Below are 22,214 nucleotides of genomic sequence, written 5' to 3'. Positions count from 1 at the left end.
ATACTTTTTAAATGGAACCATGCCTGTTCACATTAACAAATAAAAGTAGGGTAAATTAGAATGTCAGTGGTGTTTATTGCAGGAATCTAGTGCGAGTCATTTATGAGATATAGTACTGTGCAGATTTCCTCACCCACTCTTGTTTGTGCCACTGAACCTGGGCAGTTGCTAGGTACAATGTTGTTGTATTTGCTTATGGTGTGCTTGTGTGTTTCTTGAGTGCACTTCAAGTTGCTAGTCAGTTAGTGCTTGACAGTCCAAACAGTAGGTCATTAGTGGACGATGGGATTTACCAATGCAGAAAAAGACAACATTCTCATTGGTAAATGGAGAGTGTAGGAAAAATACAGTTCGTTCTTGTTCGGTATAGGTGGCAAGATATCTCAGTAGATGTCAACAGTGTCGGCAATTATTTATCAACCTCTTCACCTGGTTATGTGAAAGTGGTAGTGTAACACCTAGCCAATGTACACTCCAGGAAATGGAAAAAAGAACACATTGACACCGGTGTGTCAGACCCACCATACTTGCTCCGGACACTGCGAGAGGGCTGTACAAGCAATGATCACACGCACGGCACAGCGGACACACCAGGAACCGCGGTGTTGGCCGTCGAATGGCGCTAGCTGCGCAGCATTTGTGCACCGCCGCCGTCAGTGTCAGCCAGTTTGCCGTGGCATACGGAGCTCCATCGCAGTCTTTAACACTGGTAGCACGCCGCGACAGCATGGACGTGAACCGTATGTGCAGTTGACGGAATTTGAGCGAGGGCGTATAGTGGGCATGCGGGAGGCCGGGTGGACGTACCGCCGAATTGCTCAACACGTGGGGCGTGAGGTCTCCACAGTACATCGATGTTGTCGCCAGTGGTCGGCGGAAGGTGCACGTGCCCGTCGACCTGGGACCGGACCGCAGCGACGCACGGATGCACACCAAGACCGTAGGATCCTACGCAGTGCCGTAGGGGACCGCACCGCCACTTCCCAGCAAATTAGGGACACTGTTGCTCCTGGGGTATCGGCGAGGACCATTCGCAACCGTCTCCATGAAGCTGGGCTACGGTCCCGCGCACCGTTAGGCCGTCTTCCGCTCACGCCCCAACATCGTGCAGCCCGCCTCTAGTGGTGTCGCGACAGGCGTGAATGGAGGGACGAATGGAGATGTGTCGTCTTCAGCGATGAGAGTCGCTTCTGCCTTGGTGCCAATGATGGTCGTATGCGTGTTGGCGCCGTGCAGGTGAGCGCCACAATCAGGACTGCATATGACCGAGGCACACAGGGCCAACACCCGGCGTCATGGTGTGGGGAGCGATCTCCTACACTGGCCGTACACCACTGGTGATCGTCGAGGGGACACTGAATAGTGCACGGTACATCCAAACCGTCATCGAACCCATCGTTCTACCATTCATAGACCGGCAAGGGAACTTGCTGTTCCAACAGGACAATGCACGTCCGCATGTATCCCGTGCCACCCAACGTGCTCTAGAAGGTGTAAGTCAACTACCCTGGCCAGCAAGATCTCTGGATCTGTCCCCCATTGAGCATGTTTGGGACTGGATGAAGCGTCGTCTCACGCGGTCTGCACGTCCAGCACGAACGCTGGTCCAACTGAGGCGCCAGGTGGAAATGGCATGGCAAGCCGTTCCACAGGACTACATCCAGCATCTCTACGATTGTCTCCATGGGAGAATAGCAGCCTGCATTGCTGTGAAAGGTGGATATACACTGTACTAGTGCCGACATTGTGCATGCTCTGTTGCCTGTGTCTATGTGCCTGTGGTTCTGTCAGTGTGATCATGTGATGTATCTGACCCCAGGAATGTGTCAATAAAGTTTCCCCTTCCTGGGACAATGAATTCACGGTGTTCTTATTTCAATTTCCAGGAGTGTATTAGAAGAAAAAAGCTTGATGATAGAAGAAGGGGAAATTAATGTTCTTACTAATGCTGCATTTGATCCACATGTTAGCTCACACACAACCACATGAGGAAGTGGCATGAATGAGGCAAGTGTCCTACACAGTTTCCATTGACGTATGTTCCATCCCTATCATATCTCTCTCCATCAGGACTACATGGAAACCATTATGAGAATAGTGCTAACTTATGCGCATGGGCATTATGAGAAGATACTCTAGATGTATCTTGTTTAGTGATAAAGACACGTTTACCAATCATGGCCAGGTAAATCACCAAAATGTGCACTATTTGTCTGTTGACAATCCCCACTGGCTTCATCAGTTGGAGTGCAGACATGTAGTGTGAGATAGTGAACCACCAGTTCATAGGAGTTGAATGTGCACAGGTATCACAGCTTCTTAACAGGCCATCTTCCACTGATAGTAGAAGACATTCCTCTGCAGACTAAGGGGAATTTGTAGCACCAACATGATGGGTGTCCAGTCTATATTGCATAAAGTACTACGTCATGTATTCACGAATTATTTCCAAATCATTGGACTGGATGCAGAGGACTTGTACATTGGCCAGCCCATTCCCCAGATATGTCACCTGTAGACTTTTTTCTGTTGGGATAGCTGAAAGATGCTGTCTACAAGGGGCATAGCAACTACACCCAATGATATGCAATGATATATTACTGCAGCCTGGTAGTACATTCCCACTGAAATGCTAGCATGGGTGCAGCAGTCATTCAATACCAGACTGAAAGTGGTCAATCTGAGTACAACCTGTGATGGTCAGCTGTTTCATTACTGAATCCACATAACTAGTGCATGCACTTGTGTTGCTCTTTAGTGTGCGCTACAACAGGTATTGTACAAGTGTAGATGTGAGAACTTTACAAAATACGATATCTCATAAATGACTCGTAGTGGACTCCTGTAACAAACACTACTGACATTCTAATTTACAATAACTTTAGCTTGTTAATGTGAATAGGCATTGTTCCATTTAAAAGGTGTATGTTTGAACAAAAATTACACTTTGTAAATATTACTGCAATCTGTTGATTGGCTCACAATATTACCCCCTGACAACCAATTCATTCCGTAAATATCACACACCAATAGCACTTTCCATTTCCACAACATTTACGGTGCAAGTTTTAAGTGATTCACCCTGTGTATTTTCTACTAAACCATCCACCCAGCTTTGCAAGATAGCTTGAGGAATTTCAAATCTGTTGTTACTGAAGCAATTTTCTATTCTTATCATCCAAGAATTCTGACATGTCTCTTATTACCTTCTTTTTATACATTGTGGACCTCTTCATAAACATCTATTTATCTGTTTCATCCATTTTCACAATCAATTCTTGTAGTTTAAACAGTGCTTTAAGTATTTACTTGATATTCTAACTGAGACATTTGCTATATCCTGCTTCTTGCAAAGCCAACTGTAGAAGCTCTCTATATGGCATGTATTCGGCCCTCGTTGTACACATTTTCCTAATTTGTCCTGAAAATTCTTCCCTAGACTCTGAGTACTCTGTCATCATTCCCTGCAACTTTTGCTGATAAATTTATGTTTTTATTTAACGTTCTATTTATCTATTACACTTAATTAGTCATCTGCACGTCACTGTCTTTCATACTGCCCATTATCATGACCCAATCATGTGTTCAAAATAAAAAAATCTGCTGTATTTACAAAATCTGCTTATCATTAGTTTTTAATTTCTAATACACTTCATTCTTTCATTTCAGTTATTGGGCCATATTTTTCTTATAGCAAGCATATGAAGACAAAGCCTTTTCCATAACATAACCTCCAACTTGTACGTTTCTCTATAATAATGGTTATACATAATGGCAGTATTTTTACATATGTAATGTTTTTACATCTGCAAAGAAAGTATTGTAACAGGCTGATAAACATTTGTCTCTTACAGTTTCCTTTTTTTAATATTCAAAGCACAATTCCTCATCATTTTGTACAGCATTAACTTTTTTTCTCATGTGCTTTGTTGGCAGAAATAACTCAAGCATTTGTTAAACACAAACTTTCTTACAGTTATAGTATTACACAAATCAACTTAATTTTACATTCCTGCATCTATGTTTTTCAGAAAGATGGCAAAAATTTAACAGACAACCATATAAGGAAAGAAATGATATTCTTTTTAACTGAGGTTACTCAGAAGTCCATATTACTAACATACTGAACTCACTTAACAGTATTTACATTTTTTGAAAAGACACAGTTATAGCAGCACTGCAAGTTAGTGACTTAGTGAGCTCAGCAATTTTTGTGAAGCTCATGACTTATAATTTTTTGAGACATATATCTTTTGCAGACACCCCAATATTTACTGTCACCTCATCCAAATATTTACTGTCTTGCCCGTCAGTTCACCGGCGCATAGGGTGTGGATCAAGCTGCTGTAGGTGCCGAAGCACTAGGCCACCAATGCGGACTACTCGGAAGTATTTTGGTGCGCAATATATTTGTTGCTGTAGTAAGTGGTTGTAATCTGTCTTGTACCCTTCCTGGCCTCTGTCTTCTTGGAAACCAGTGTTGCCTTCTAGTAGAAGCAGCTACCTTGATGTGTTTTCCAAAGTCCTTAGCAAGAACTTGCCTGACAGCATGAAAAATTTCTATGCTTACTGTATCAGTAATGGTAGAATTCAATTTTATGGGTGCATGGAAAATTATGATCTGAATAACTCGCTTCAAACATTAATCTTGAATCTGGATAGGGAATTACCTGAATATGTGTCAGATGTAGCACTGCGCTTAATTTAATTTTCTAGAACACTTACCTCTTTGATGTCTTTTTTCCCATCCAAACAAATGTTGTAATAGTAGTTTATAACAACAAGTGTAGTGAGTTGAAATATTTTATATGTCTACAACTGCCATGTGAAAATAGTCGTATAATGCTGATTACACAGAACTGGATTCAGAAAGTGACTAGGTTGCTCTTACTGAACCAAAGGACTGTATTTGCAGCCCATTAGATAATTCAGCAGATCATTATGTGTACCATCAGAAAAAGGAAATTACAAACGCCCTGGAACCAGTTTCACATTCATTATCAGTTCTGCTTGGATTAACTTAAACCATATGCCATATAAGACCATAAAAATGATAGAAGTAATCACTGAAGAAAACAACAGCCTTTCTACTTATGTATTTTGTCAGTGTTTGAACCTAGCATGATGGGTGTACAAAGAAATGTAGAAAAGACCTAAATTTTATTGCTTCAGTGTTTCATTTACATAGGAAACAATCACAAATGTAAACAGCATAAATATTTAGCAACATATTAGCAATTAAATATTTCTTGCTTCTCATCACACAGAGGAAACACTGAGTTACAGACAAGCACAACAAAAAGACTGCTATACATTTTAGCTTATGGTCAAAAATCCTTCTTGTAAAGTAGAAGACACACACAAGCACAACTCACACACACAGGAACACTGTGTCTGGGTGCTGCGGCTGGAGACAGTGGTCATGTGTGTGTGAGATGTACTTTTGTGAATGTGTGTGTGCTTTCTACACCAGAAGAAGGCATTTTGGCTGAAAACTTAAATGTATAGCAGTCTCCTTGTGCCTGTCTGTGACCCTTTGTCTCCCTTGTATGATGAGTAGCAGTCTATCCTTTTCATAATATTGTTATTTCATCCTGGACTTTCAAGTTATGTCAACCCCATAAAGGCAGTTGATACCTGGAAGCCACAGTGTTATCACAATTATTTTAAAACATCAACAATATGGAAAGGAGGAAAGGATAGACTGCTGTTCACCACACAGAGGAGGTGCTGAATCAGAGACAAGTAAGATGAAAAAGAATAATACTAGAAATATTGTTAGCCCCTGGACAGAGTCCTCATTCAGAAGTAGAATTTTCACACAGCACTGTGTGTGTGTGTGTGTGTGTGTGTGTGTGTGTGTGTGTGTGTGTGTTTGGGGGAGCAGTGGGGGGGGGGGGGGTTGCATTGCATTAAGATAGAGGAGCGAAATAGAGAAGAGGAAGGGACTTGAAGGTGCATTGGCAGCATATAAAAGGCATGTCAGTGGGGTTACAGGAATGAAGGGTATGTTGTAGGGAAATTTTCTGCCTGTACAGTTCAGAAATTCTGGTGTTGGTAGAAAGAATCCAGATGGCAAAGGGTGTGAAGCAGTCATTAAAGTGATGCACATCGTTTTGGCAAGTTTGTTCGGCAACTGGGTGGTCCAGCTGTCTCTTGGCCACAGATTGGCGGTGGCCACTCATACAAACACCTTGTTGGTTATCTTACCCATGTAAAACGTGGCACAATGATTGCAGATAAGTTTGGAGGTAACATGGCTGCTTTCACAGGGGCCCTGCCTTTGATAGTGTAGGGGATGCCAGTGACAGGACAGGAGTAGGGAGGTTGAATGAGCAATCTGTCATAAAGTGCCGAGGAATCAGGAAATCTGAATGCTCTTATTTTCTCGGGTAGGTACAGATCCCATCAGCATTTACTAAATTCCTGATGATTTGTATTTCTTGGGTGATGAAGGAGCATTTTTTGGATTCAGATGGAGGCTTGCAGTCTGAACATACTTCAAGATGATTGTCAGGTGCCTGAGATGTTCTTCAAATGTCTTTGAATAAAATGACAGTGTCATACAGATATGAAAGACATGTTGTCCATTAAAGGTGTCAAAGTAGATTGTCCATCATACTTTTGTTGGTGGCTGGAACGTGACACAATCCAAATGGCATAACTTCAAACTCATAGAGGCTGTCACGATTTATGAAGGCAGTCTTTTCCCAGTCAGTCTCATCAACCTTGTTTTGCCAGTAGCCAGTGTGCAGGAGAAATATGTTGCTCCTTTGAAGGAGTCATCAGTGTTCAGCAGTGGATAGACACTTCCTTCATGTCTTGTTTAGTCATTGGTATTTGATGAGGAAACAAATATGCCACCCTTCACAAGGGCTACAGTAGAGAACCAAGGACCCTCTGAACATCCAATCATGTAATCTTGCAGCATCTTCTCCACTTCCTCATGGATTATGTGTCGTTCATCTGGTGACGCTCCAAATGGGCACTGGTAAATTGGTGGACGATTCTCAGTGTTGATTCAGTGTTTTACCATGGGCCACTTTGTCTATCTTTTTTCCACTCTGGTTTTGAAGGCATAAGTTGTGGTTGCTCATGAAAACTAGTGATCCAGAGTTCTCATTGACCACCTACAATCCTTATGATTGTCACTGGCATGTGGATTTCCTTTGTGAATCTGAGTAACTTTTGGCAAATGACAGAAGGTTCACAGTTTTACTGAGCATCTTGACTGAAGACTGAAAATAATCTTATTGATGATGGAAGGATAATTACATCTTCAGCGGCAAACAACTGCTCAGAACAATTCTTGTTATGTGTGCTCTGATACTCCACCATCTAAGAATAATATTATGGCTACATTTTGTTAAAATGACAAATCCAAAGGGCTGTTTTCTGTCATTGATGGATATTCTCGCAGTACCTGTTCCTGGCAGTTAGACATGTTTCACAATTGCAGCTTTCAGCACAGTCACGTTTATATCACGGAACATAGTCTTCTTTAACTGATGATTGTAAGCATTAGAGAAAAAGAAGCTACTGAGCTGAATAGTGCCCAGGCAGGTGGTCTGTCAATGATCATTTCAGTGAGATTTCTTGACACCTTGATGACTGTTGTGACTGTTGTCCATGGAGGATTTGTGCCTGTGGCAGCCACTCCGCCACAGATGGTCACTTTGTTCAGTTTTCCTGACCATGGTGGCTATGCAAAGGGCTGGTACCTCTGTACAACAACTGGAAATAATTATAGTGAGTGGGGGAGTGATCTCAAACAGGGTACAACAATGGGCTTGATCCCACAGGTTGACTGGCATGAATAGAACTGTTGTGATGGTTGATGTCTGGTAGTGTAGTACTACTACTACTACTACTACGTGATCAGGCCCAGTGGACCGCACGCATCTACAAGTTTTCTCCTCCACTGTATTCTGTCCAATGCTGCTATCCACCATCCGTTCACATCTATTGACACTTGGTTTAAATCTTCATGGAGTCCATCCCTCCAACGCTTCTTGGGTCTCCCTGGCGGTCTCTTTCCTGTAGGTGTGAAATGAAGGAGCTTCCGAGGCCATCTGTGATCCTCCATCCGGGCCACGTGGCCGGCCCACTGCATTCGTTTGGCTTTGACAGTTCCTGCTATGTTGGGCAGCTGGTATAGTTCCTCAAGCTCTTGGTTGTATCTGATCCTCCATTCCCCTGCATCTGCAACCAGAACCGGACCGAAGGTCTTCCGAAGCACTTTTCTCTCAAAAAAAAGGTGCTTATGGAAGTCCTGTTTCTGGATACTCCATGTCTCACAGCCATACAGAACAACAGGCTGGATCAGGGTTTTGTACAGTCGAATCTTGAACTGTCTGGAGAGATATTTGGACTGAAGCAGTTGTGCTAGGCTGTGGTAAGATCAGTTTCCTGCTTGTATTCTGGCATTGATCTCTGCTTCACATGACGAGTTCTCAGTGAAAAGTGCCCCTAGGTAATTGAATTATTGCACTCTCTTGTATGAATGGTCCCCAACCTGCAGTGATTGTAGATGATCAGCAGTCTGACAATGACCACACATCATAACGAGGTACTCTGTCTTGGCTTCGTTTATGTTTAGCCCAAATTTGCTGGCAGCCTCCTTTAGTGCTTTGGTCATTTGCTCCAACTCCTCTTCCGACCTAGAGAGTAAACAGATGTCGTCTGCATAGGCTAAGTATGCCAGTCTCTTTCCCTCAATTTCAATCCCTTCGTTCTCTTGGAAGGTCTCGCGTACGATCTTCTCGAGGGCAAAGTTGAACAGGATAGGGGACAACCCATCTCCTTGCCTGCTCAGTAGTGTAGTGCTCATCAAAAACTCACCTTCTTTCTCTGAAGTAGCCTATAATGTTTTATTTGGTGGGATGTTGTACTTGGTTTGGGAGCTAATGGCATTTGCATTGGCCAGGTCGATTTTGACGGTTGTGGTATAAATCTGAGTTTGCTAAGTCTATTTTTCATGGCATGTTCTATTAGCGGTGGATATTGGTGCTAAAGCTCAATACACCTATTCTTCAACATTCTCTATTACTTCTTGATGTATGGATTCGACATTCATGGCTGCTACCTATTTTGGACTCAGTCCAACATTTCTGGCTGCCATGCACTACTGTATCCCTTCTCTTACTAACTGATTTCTGAGGCAGGCAAACTCATTGTGGTCTTTCACAACTGCCTTAGGGACCAAATTCGGCAGTTGGTTACACATCTTTCACTCAACATTTTTCTTTTGCAATTCGTCGATTTGCTGGCACCACTTGATGATTCCTATCTCATTCTGACACCCTTTACCAAAAGAACTTGGTATATATGTTCATCAAATATGAGATTTTGTCAGTTTCTGTCATATTTGGACTCACTATGTTGCATAAGGCCAAAAAATTCGGTATATACAATTGTCATTTACCTATGACTCTGGGTTCTGTTCTTTAATCGCTTTTCTGCTAAGCAGATTTGCTGTTGATTGTTACAAAATTTCTTTTTCATTTCAGCCTAGGATTTGTCTCAGCTACTGAGCTTCTCTTCATTGTCCTCTTTTGAACCACTGCTGGGCTGTGCCATCCAAGTAAACGTACACATTTGCCAAAGACATCATGTCAGCCCACCCATTGTATTTTGTCACTCAGACGAATCGTTCCAGCTGTTTTGTTGCGTCCTGATCAGCATCTCCAGAAAACACCAATGGATGTCTGATGTGAAGGTGACTTACCAATGTTTTGTAATTCATCTGTCTGCTGAATATATGGATATATATTAATTGGAATCATGGTGATGTGGATTTTTTGAAGTACCTGGCATTTCTACCAAACAGTGTCACACTGAAGGCACAGTCAAGCCAAAATCTGAAGGCAGCATTGTCAGTGAAATACAACACTTACAACTGGGAGCACATTTATTACTAATATGAAAGTACAGCCAGAACAAAACTGACTTTCTGGATGGAGGGTGCACCTATTTATACAAACACTGAATATTCCAGAATGCTAGTATTTATACAAACATAGAATATTCCAGAATATACAAACATTACAAACATAAGATATTTCAGGAACCTTCCAGGAATGATAAATACTAAATAACAAATAATTGCTGGTGACTGGGTTTGAATTAGTGACCAGTGGCACACCACCCAGCAGCACTAACCACTACACCACACTGCATGTATACAGGTCATGGCAATGTGAGTGACTATTTCCAGTATCCCAAAATAGCTCATAATATCTGTTCACAAACTTCTGCAAGTTAAAATGTGCCTCATATGTTAACCCTAAGCAGACAGCACTGAGCCCAACATAATTGATTATGCTGAACTTGTAATTCGAAAACTGTTCTCTTTGTTGGTAGTACAGGTGGGCATGACCTGATGACTAGACCATGCACTTTTGGGTTCTAAAAATCTTAAATTAGGTACCTAAAATAGGTTCTATCACTTACAAAAATAGGTTTTAAAAATACGAAAATAGGTGACCAAAATCTGACATTTTATTGCTTGGAAAGATAAACAGATTGACAAAAATCCACATTATATTATTTCCCATGTTCATAATTACAGCCACAGTAAATAACTAACACTTACTCCAGGTTTTCCATTGGGAAACTGCATCTCTTGTCTGTTAATAGCATGCTACATGCTGAGAATGAGTGTTCCACATCAACAGATGTAACCAGAGCATATTTAAATGGTGGTGTTAGGCACAATGGGACTGCACATGCATATTCTGGTGATCTACCTGGTAAGACATCAGCCACTGTGCAGAGGGTGGTCAGTCCTGGGTTTTTTTGTAACACTGTCTTTTAGTTTCTCACTAACTTTCATACCAATAGAACCTGGGACCAAGTTGATTTTTTCTGTCACCTCTTCTATAAATCACAGTTGCGTGTAGACTGGTTTCCCTGAACACCCTAGAGCTTTAATAATAGGGACCAAAATGCATAATGAGATTTTGTGTATGCAGTGTCATTGGAAAACAGAAGATCTTTAGCTGAAGTAATGCTCACTGCCTCCTCCCACAATTTAAGAACAATGTTCTTAATGTCTTCCAAATGCTTGCTGTAATATTCCACGGCATCTAGCCACGTTCTCCAGCAAGTAAGTATGGGTTCTGGTGGAAGTGGTACGTTGGGAAGTCACTCTCAAAATAACTGGATTCTTGTAGATGCTTTAATAAAAACCTTTTTGATGATTGAAACTAGCTTATTTACATGTGGAAATTCGAGACTACATGATTCATGGCATGGGCAAGAAATGTGATATGGAGCAAGGGTGGGTAAAATACACTCCTGGAAATTGAAATAAGAACACCGTGAATTCATTGTCCCAGGAAGGGGAAACTTTATTGACACATTCCTGGGGTCAGATACATCACATGATCACACTGACAGAACCACAGGCACATAGACACAGATACAGAGCATGCACAACGTCGGCACTAGTACAGTGTATATCCACCTTTCACAGCAATGCAGGCTGCTATTCTCCCATGGAGACGATCGTAGAGATGCTGGATGTAGTCCTGTGGAACGGCTTGCCATGCCATTTCCACCTGGCGCCTCAGTTGGACCAGCGTTCGTGCTGGACGTGCAGACCGCGTGAGACGACGCTTCATCCAGTCCCAAACATGCTCAATGGGGGACAGATCCGGAGATCTTGCTGGCCATGGTAGTTGACTTACACCTTCTAGAGCACGTTGGGTGGCACGGGATACATGCGGACGTGCATTGTCCTGTTGGAACAGCAAGTTCCCTTGCCGGTCTAGGAATGGTAGAACGATGGGTTCGATGACGGTTTGGATGTACCGTGCACTATTCAGTGTCCCCTCGACGATCACCAGTGGTGTACGGCCAGTGTAAGAGATCGCTCCCCACACCATGATGCCGGGTGTTGGCCCTGTGTGCCTCGGTCGTATGCAGTCCTGATTGTGGCGCTCACCTGCACGGCGCCAAACACGCATACGACCATCATTGGCACCAAGGCAGAAGCGACTCTCATCGCTGAAGACGACACATCTCCATTCGTCCCTCCATTCACACCTGTCGCGACACCACTGGAGGCGGGCTGCACGATGTTGGGGCGTGAGCGGAAGACGGCCTAACGGTGTGCGGGACCGTAGCCCAGCTTCATGGAGGCGGTTGCGAATGGTCCTCGCCGATACCCCAGAAGCAACAGTGTCCCTAATTTGCTGGGAAGTGGCGGTGCGGTCCCCTACGGCACTGCGTAGGATCCTACGGTCTTGGCGTGCATCCGTGCATCGCTGCGGTCCGGTCCCAGGTCGACGGGCACGTGCACCTTCCGCCGACCACTGGCGACAACATCGATGTACTGTGGAGACCTCACGCCCCACGTGTTGAGCAATTCGGCGGTACGTCCACCCGGCCTCCCGCATGCCCACTATATGCCCTCGCTCAAAGTCCGTCAACTGCACATACGGTTCACGTCCACGCTGTCGCGGCATGCTACCAGTGTTAAAGACTGCGATGGAGCTCCGTATGCCACGGCAAACTGGCTGACACTGACGGCGGCAGTGCATAAATGCTGTGCAGCTAGCGCCATTCGACGACCAACACCGCGGTTCCTGGTGTGTCTGCTGTGCCGTGCGTGTGATCATTGCTTGTACAGCCCTCTCGCAGTGTCCGGAGCAAGTATGGTGGGTCTGACACACCGGTGTCAATGTGTTCTTTTTTCCATTTCCAGGAGTGTACTTTCAACAATTTAACAGCAGCAATCATATATGTGGCTGCATCAGTGTAGATTACAAGTAGCTTATTTTCATCTAGACTGTTGGGGAAAAGTAATTTGAGGGCTTTATTAACAAAGTGAGCAAATGTTTCATGGTTAGTCTCTTTTAGCTCCTTGCCGCAGATCAGAGTAGGTACTGAGCGAGTGTCAGGATCTAACTATCCAAAAATGAAATTAGCCACATATCAACCTTGTCCGTCAGTTGTCTCATCGACAGAGATCCACATGTATGAATCGCCTATGTCTTCCCTTATCCTGCCCAATGTATTTTTGTATAAAGTATGTAAATAGTTTTTTCTCAGTGTGGATTCTGATGGGATGCTGTGGTGATAGTATTTCTCTAGAAAACTTTTTAACTGGCTATTTCAACTGCATTGAATGGTATGTTTGCTGCAACAGTGGCTCAACATAGGTCAAGATGAAATTTGTTTTTGTTTATTGCATTTGGTTTTATTACAAACATTTGTTTCTAGTTTGATTTATTTTTTTAATTTGCCTGGTGTTTAATGTCTGCAACATGCAGACTTAAATGCGACCTCTGTTCAGAATGTACCCACAAACAAAAAGAAATGAGAAATACATTAGGAAGAATATATGTACGAGATCTGATTAGCAAGATTAACCTACATTGAGGGTTCAGAAACAACGTTTTTGCATTCGCATGTGTCTGATCCAAATTAACTCAGGAAAAACAGTGGCACATTGCTCTCTTAGTGGACATAGCAGATAAAAGGTTAACATTTTACTTACGCCTTTGTTGCACACATTGCAGTGAATAACTTTGCCGTCTATAGAGAAATCAGGAAATTCTTGTAACCACTGATGAATCGAAGATGATTTGGAGCTGGCCACTTTTGGCATGCTTGACTTTCCACAAATACACTGTCACTGTGAAATATTTCACCACATCCAAGCAGCACATTGGCCGACTGAATGAAAACAGTGCAGGTGTTTTAAACAGGCTGTTCCGACAGGGCGGGAAGGCACCAGAGGCAGACCACAAGGCTCCTCCGTGCCCTGCTGGCCCATTTGACAGTTCACAGTGAGCAACAACACTCTGTGGAGCAGGGCAGCCCGGAACTGCCTGGCGTATGCTGTCATCTGACTCATGATTGGCGTTCATGCATGCAAACAGCCCAGTTATCATTCAGTTATTGTTTTCTAAGTAGCCAGGAAGAACAGAACAGTAGTTTTACTCATATAAAATTTTGTTCACTGGATTTTTAAAAATTAGACACGGTCAGGTTCTAACATGAAATTAAGTATTTTTAGGATTTTTAAAAATGAGGTACAGTCGGGTTCTGCCATAAAATTAGGTATTTTAGGTATGATAAAATTTCAATTTTTGATAAAATATTTGTGTAATTCTTAGCTGGGAAGACAATGATAGAATGTTAGCCATGAAAAATTTTATTTAATTGGATTTTTAACATTTAGGTACAGTCAGGTACTAACCAGAAATTAGGTTTTTTTAGGTGCTATAAAACTAGCATTTTCGATCATAAATTGGCATAATTCATGTATGTACAACTTTTATTGCCTTTATTTAATGAGGAACAAAATAGGTTTTCACCTAAAATCCTAGGTCTACTGGTGACATTAGGTCTTCTGCAGAAACATGTGTAACAGTTCTGTAATATTTGGAATTCACTGGCAGATATCAGCTGAGATTCAGCTGCAAATTATCAGATTGACCTCCTAAGATTACACTGAATAACTGTAACTGTTCTATTGACAAAAACATTCTGTTAAACTTGGTTATGTTTGGAACTGATGGTGAAAATTCCGTATCTGGTTTACAAGGCATTCATAAGAAAATATATCACTTGCCTCTGGCCCTCCCTTATTTTCTGATGCCAAGCTATTTAATTTCAAAATTAAGGAGTTTCTTTTGTGAAACGTGCTGTTAAGATCTTAAACAACTCCCATTCATTGCTCAATACCACCTCTACAATCTGCCAGTCATTCAGTGTATGTTTCTTGTAAGGCTGAGATATACAGATTATTCAACCAAACAATCTGTTTATGTATGCCATCATGTGGGAGAAGGATAAGGAATGTGGAACAGGTCAAAATATACATTATCAAACAATGGAAAATCCAGGTTGGAATGTAACAATATTATGAAAAGGATAGTTGCTACTCCCCATATAGTGGAGATGCTGAGTTGCAGATAGGCACAACAAAAAGACTATCACAAAATAAGCTTTTGACCAACAAGGCCTAAAGACACACACACACACACACACACACACACACACACACACACACACACACACACACACACTGCTGGCAGTGTGGCTTCAGCTGCCAGATACTCCAAAATAATACGCAACTACAGCAAACTGTATATGAAGATTAACTTAATAATGAATACAATTAGAAACAGCCAATTTATGTCACTTGGCATAATCTACAATTCAACGTGCTCTCTCCCACAACTCTATTGAGTTCACAGATGACGTATACATCTTAGCCAATTATGTTTCGGATTACTCTATCAGAGACATTGAGTAGTATTGTAAATCTGCTCAGTCACAACATGCTGGTAATAAATAAAAATGAAACAGTAGTGCTAAATTTTCATAATGCCAAGAGAAGTGATTAGGGAATCAAAATTTGGGTGTTGGACACTGATATTTAAAGTGTGGACAATACAAAATTTCTGAGGAGGCTGACACAAGAACAACCATAGATGATGTACACACATTGATGGTACATTAAAAATATTAAGTACTATGTGCTGTTTAATGAAAGTTCTTGAAAAATGCTGTCATAAGGACTGTCTGATGACTGTGCACTATGTTTTGAAATATGGAATCATTTTCTAGGGCAGCTCATCATCCAACCTAAAACTCTTTAGAATGCAAAATTGAAAAGTGAGAATCATAGTAGGAATAGAAAAAGGTCATGTCAGACCTTGCAGACTTCTCCTTAAAAGAATGCAAATTCTCTTATAGATATTTACCTTCTCAAAAGTGTAGTGTTTATTAAGAAACACACGACAATATGTCCTAGTTTCTTCCACAAAAATGAAAACATTCATTTCCATAACACAAGACAGAAAACAAAGCATCATACACTACAAGCAAAAACACATCTTTGCAAAAAAGAAAAATACTGCACTGTGGTTGAATTATCTACAGTAAACTGCACTGATCATTTTCAAATTACAGTGTTCACTGACAAAACAGGACCACAAGTGAGGAGAGAAATGAATCACCCACTGAGTTAAAAAGTAGGAAGAGAGGACCACTTATAGAAGTAGTAAACATATACGAACTAATCAACATTGCATAGCGAGTAAAACAAATACTGGTAGCATGAGAAACATCTATAATAATCCTTGTACATAAGAATAATGAGAAAATGAACTGTAATAACTCCAGAGGTATTTCATTACTAAACATATCATGAGGTATTAAAAGAGATTAAACAAGAAATATAGAGGTCAGAGAATATCAGAATTACACATACAAGTACTTAAAAGAGAACTATAAAAATGTTACTAGCAACTGTTTTTTTAGTGTTGAAAAATACATAACCATCAGCATTTAAAATAAAATAACCTATTTCCCTCCTTACAGTGAGCTGAATTGCTTTAAAAAAAATTGCTGTATTTGCACAAATATAATCCAACTTATAATTTATGTTCTGACGGTTGTTATGTGTATGGCTTCATGGGGTACTTCAGAATATCTTATTAACAATATCCATTGTTCGAATATCTTATTAAGTAACATATGATTGTAAAATAATTTCATGTCCTATTACCCATAACAAATCCACTGTCATTGTCTACGATGAGACACAAGGATGCTAATAAACTGATTTGTACCGAATCAGACTGGTTTTTCGTCTGGAAGAAGTAAGCCCTACAATTCACCACATATTGAAAATGAGACAAGTTGGAGAACATGTTGAGAATATGGTAAAGCAGTATGGAAATGTCTATTGACTTCTCTGGAGGATATAGCAGCATTCAGTGGGAAAGTATGTACAGTATGCAGAAAGAAATGAAGATACCACCACAGCCAAGCAGTATTGCTGAAGCATGAACAAAGTGTACCAAGCTGGAAGCTATATTTAGGACATTGCTATAATATGAGAAACAGAGAAAAGCCAGCTCCAAGTAGAAGATATATATCACCTACACTTCTGAACCTACTAATAGAGAAGATTGTATGAGGCATAATCCAGAAAAAGAATGCCAAGAAGTTCTTGTGAAAATAAACTATTAATGAATTGCTTATGCGTGTTGGTGAAGGCTGAAAATAAAGATGAGAAGGGAGAAATGGTAAATGATTTCATGTGTAATGCAATGAAGATTGAACTGAATCTTAGAGAAGGAAGACAGAGTTGATGAAATTATCAAGGATGGCAGGTACTTTTCGAAAAATTTAAATTTGGGTCAATAAAAATGCACAGAAGAGACAAAGTGAAATGTATGGGAGCATGGTTTAGTGTGGAAAACAATATTATGGAAGACATCAAGGAGCAGATCATAGGTGAGTCACGAAGCTATTATAGTCTGAAGAATACATACACATAAAGATGCATTTCAACAAAGGTAAATTTAAGAACCTATAGTGCTGTTATGTGTCCAATAACACTGTATGCATCAGAGGGTCACAACAAAACCAGAAAATAGAGACAAACTGAGAATAATTGAGAGCAAAATAAAGAGAAAGATACAGGGACCCACTAATTTGTAATAAAGCTAGCAAGAGGTATTCAGGCTGGGGCAACAAGCAGATATTGTTGCAGGATGAGCCAAATGAGGTGGCTAGAGGCACACAGCAAGAATAGGAGAGGGAAGTAGGTTAAGAGTAGCACAGGTAATTAAAAGAAACATAGATGGCTGAAGACCTCTCAGATAAACAAGACTGTAGCATGAAAGATCTTAGGGAATTGGGAATGTACAGTGCAACATGGAAGGAAAAAAGCACATGACAGAATAAGGTAGGCTGCTACTGAGTTGTTGCATGATGTGCATGAACCTTGATCACTGTGTGTGTGTGTGTGTGTGTGTGTGTGTGTGTGTGTGTGTGTGACTATACAGGGTGATTCACAAAGATATGCAAATATTTTAATATGTTATTCTACAAGTAAAACTAACGAAAAAAGTCCACAAATGTTTAGTTATGGAGTTATAGCTAATAAACCATTTTGCCTGAAATTTAGCAACTTCGTTAATATGAAGCAATTGCAAAACTGTACGAAGTTAAAGTAAAGCATAATGTCCATTTATTTTGTTTTTATTGGTCTGGTGCATCTAATAAAACATGTCCCAGATGTGAATCTGCAGTAGTTTTCCAGAACATCCAGAGAAGCAAAGAGATGAATGCCAAAATGGACATTTTCCCCAGAAATGGATTGGTCATGGAGCCACACGTCTGTGGCCACCCAGATCACCCGATTTTACACCAATGGATTTTTGTGACTGGGAATGGATGAAACACACAGTCTTTATAAAGTCAATACACGTGAGGCATTACTTGCTCACATTATAAATGCAATAGATGAAATTAAGAACAACCCCTTGAAATGGAAAGGAGCAACAAAATTTGTTCATACCTGTGCAGCTAAATGCGTTGGACTCGGTGGAGGCATTTTTGAACATTTATTGTGAATGCATTGTGAAATTGTATGTACACTGTACAACTTCCTTAAAACTGAGCTCTGTCTTTTTCTGGTTTAACAAGAATTCATGTGTGCTATGGTATTAATAAAAGCAGGTTATCTGACACATTCATACAGTTTCAGTTTATGTTATTACCATCATTATTCCAAAATTAAATTCTCTGCAACTTCTGTTGAAAACTTTGTGCATAATTCTCTGGAATTTAAAAAACAAATTGGGCCAAGTAGTTAATAAATTAAAAATTTTACAAAATTACCTCTTTGCTACTCTGGATGTTCTGGAAAATTATTGCAGATACATGTCAGGGACATGTTTTTTTAGATTCACCAGATCAATAACAACAAAATAAATGGAAATCATGCTTTACTTTAACCTTGTACAAGTTTGCGATGGCTTCATATTAGCAAAGTATCTAAATTTCAGATAAAATCTTTTATTAGCTGTAAATCCGTAACTAAACGTTTGCGGACCTATATTTATATGAACTTTTTTCTTTATTTTTGCTTCTAGAATAACACATTAAAATATTTGCGTATCTTTGTGAATCACCCTGTAAACTGCATAATGCTCCAGTTTGTTATGCTGGCCACAGTTAAAGTCAAATTGACTTACTGATAAGGTGAATAATGAACTGAGTTCATCAGACTACAACTTTATGTTATGTTCACACATTTAGAGGAAATTGCTAAGATGTTTTTCACACTTTCAAGACTAACTTAAATGATGATAAGGCAGCCAAGAATAAATATTTATGCTTCAAAAAATGCTATGTACAGTTGATCACTGAATACCCTGCAAAGAATACATTGATACCTGAAGCGTCCTCACACTTACATCCCAGTATGCTTATTTTTTTATGTTATTTATGATAAATAATAAGTCACCTCATATTAGCTATAATAGTCATAACTAAGAAACAAAAGATAAAAATAAATCCTATATGGATTGTATACACAAAATGGAACTCTGTATTATGGTGCAAAAAATTGAAACAAACTGCTTATAAATGTGTGACACAAAATTATTAACGCCCAAAAATTCTAAATACAAGTGAAAAGCATTTTTATTAGCTATTCTTTCTATACATTACCTCAATGATTGGATTTTGGATTGGCAGGAAATAATGTGTGTATAAAAACCTCCGTTAGTGCATTATATGACAACATTTTTATGTTTGTCATTGTACACCTACTCAGAATTCTCAATATAGTATGCTGTATTAGTAAAACATTAGTGACTTTTGTGCTCATCATACAAAGTGCTAATTTGTATATATCTTCTTAGCTTAAATCGCATATGTATTGTATTGCATTATTTTTTTCTATCCAGTAAACCTCATGTGTACAATACAAGCACAACAGATACTGGACAAGTCAGTATTTATACATATACTGAATTCAGGTGGTTAATTACAGTTGAATATCTGGTATACATACATATCTGATACAAGTAAACTGAACATGAAAGTCCAGGGTAGAATAATGATATTATGAAAAGGATAGGTTGCTGCTCACAATATTGTGGAGGCGTTGAGTTGCAGAGAGGCATATCGAACAGACTGTTAAACATTCAAGCCTCCAGATAAAAGAGTCATTCTTCATAAACAGGAAACATACACAGTCACACAAGCACAACCCCCACACACCGCCACTGTCTCTGGCTGCTGTGGCATGACTGTTGTGGTGTAACGACGTATTTGGGTTTGCGTTTGATATATGTATGACCATGTGCAGACTTCGTCACCTACGTCAGTTACAACCCACTTCAAAAATGATTCATATTCTTTTTAAATTGTCATGGAATGGTTCTTGAACGAAACTGTAAAACATCAGTTGAGTCGTGTGCAGAGAATTACATCACTTGGGCCAATTGGTTTTCGTAACTTTTTCGAATTTAAATTTCGTTTGTTTCTCCTCAGAAAATTATATCGACACACGTTATCTTGATCTAATCGATATCAGAATCACACATTAAATAAACTTTTTAGATTCAAAGTTTCGGCCAACGCTGTCTGAATCAATAATCTTGTCAAATATATTATTAATCCGTTCACATAACTCTTCATAAATAAATCTTCAAGACACGTGTTTCAACTTTAGTAACATACACTATTTTATTAGCTTCCTACACATACAGATGTGAACTTGAGCGTTGACAGACAGTGACTAACTTCTCAATAAGATTAAGCTCTATTTTTTTTTGTCATTGTTGTACAAAAAGAGTATAAAAATTCATTTTTAATTTTTAGAAACACGACGCAACAACTCGGTTCCAGGATCTTCTGCTGCTCCTTGGCTGTCGACCCGCGACGTATAGCGGCCAGCAATTTCCTCTCTGGTCGCGGCAACGAAGATGCTGTCCCCGTTCGTTGCGCCGATCTCTCCGTACATGAAACACATAAAAAAAATACAAAACTTTTAGATAATTCACATTTATTACAAATAATAAGAAAACACATAAACAAAACTAAATTAAACTTATAGTCACCTGCAAACTGGGCTGACTTTGGTGGATGGGTGACGCTTAATTTCGTCCCACTACATACCCCACCCACAAGCTCAGTTTGTCAGGTTTTAACCGGAATTAAAACTGTTCAATATACAATATTTAACTGTTAATACATTTTCCTCACATTTTACGTAACCTAGAGTCCTTGCTATTAGATAGATTTAATCCTTTTAATACGATATCGTTGTGATTATTTGTCATTTACTCTTAATTGTGCTCTTATGGTAATTCGTAACCGAATATAGGGAGATTGCTCCTCTTCAGTTAATAGTTGCCAATAAATACTAATTTAGTACGTTCTTTAACGTTGTTACATTAGGACAGAGCGTTCAAATTGTGATAGATTAGTTCCAATTTCATTTATTTACTAGAGTTATTCTTTTCAAGAATGTATATTACTAATAAGTTTCTCACAATAACTAATAGTACTATTTACTTTACATCATTCTCTTCCCTAATGCCTTATTTATGCCTGAGGTCAAGAAGAAATCAAGCAAAACTCTCTTTAGAATCTCGGCACGGCTTTCTTTACCTTCGGACACCTTGTTGGGTAATGGCCATTTATTTAGGAGAAACAAGCGAGAGAACCCCGTTTGGTGTGTTCTATATTAACACTATTGCAAACCTCTATTAAAGGCACTCTGCTATGTTCTCGTGAGCCATATAGCTCTGGACGCCCATGGTCCCTAAAACTATTAACCATCCCCTTTGGTTCCTACTATCCGAGTAAATTTAAAATACGCAAAATTCCTTTAGACCTAAGAGCAAAATTTCCTCCATATAAATCCCCCTTTTGGTTATCTTTCTCTCTTTGAAGTACCAGTAGATTATTGTAGAACACATGTTTAAGCTTTCTGTCATTTATTTAAAATAACACGTAACTATCACGAAAAACTTCACATGAATAAACTATGAACGCTCTTCCGTGTGTAACATATACTAAATATTAACTTATTTAGGAATGAAGGGTTTCATTTGATCAACACTATATAATCCTTTAATTACACCTGATGAAGGTTTCATAAGAAGTAATGCTTTGGGATGTACAATCTTATGTACAACATATGGACCTTCAAAGATAAAGAAGAATTTTCTACATTCCTTACCGATCTTAGAACTTTTAGGATGAGATCGTACTAACACAAGATCTCCTACCTGAAATGAGGGTTCTATAGCCTGTTGATTATAACTTTTAATTCTCCGTTCGGCATTTTTTACAATCTGTTCGCAAACTTTTTCGTCTGGGATGCATTGTTGGATCTCATTTACTGGTGGCCAAGGTAAAGCAGCTAGTAAAGGCTCACCTAT

The 22,214-nt window shown here is 39.9% G+C and overlaps 1 protein-coding gene across 1 annotated transcript in view; it reads left to right on the top strand.

The window, feature by feature from the left end:
• LOC126473740 (uncharacterized) overlaps window positions 1–21,004 on the top strand; it is a 195,954-nt gene extending 174,950 nt beyond the window's left edge. Inside the window, exon 4 of the mRNA XM_050100988.1 lies at window positions 20,647–21,004. Within this exon, the coding sequence (XP_049956945.1) occupies window positions 20,647–20,714 (68 nt within the window). The 3' untranslated portion in view covers window positions 20,715–21,004. The remainder of the gene's footprint in view (window positions 1–20,646) is intronic.
• The last annotated feature ends 1,210 nt before the right edge of the window (window positions 21,005–22,214 follow it).

The sequence above is a fragment of the Schistocerca serialis genome, chromosome 4 (genome assembly GCF_023864345.2).
Source record: "Schistocerca serialis cubense isolate TAMUIC-IGC-003099 chromosome 4, iqSchSeri2.2, whole genome shotgun sequence".
NCBI classification, from domain to species: Eukaryota; Metazoa; Arthropoda; class Insecta; order Orthoptera; family Acrididae; genus Schistocerca; species Schistocerca serialis.
This window is presented reverse-complemented; position numbering and strand designations above follow the sequence as displayed.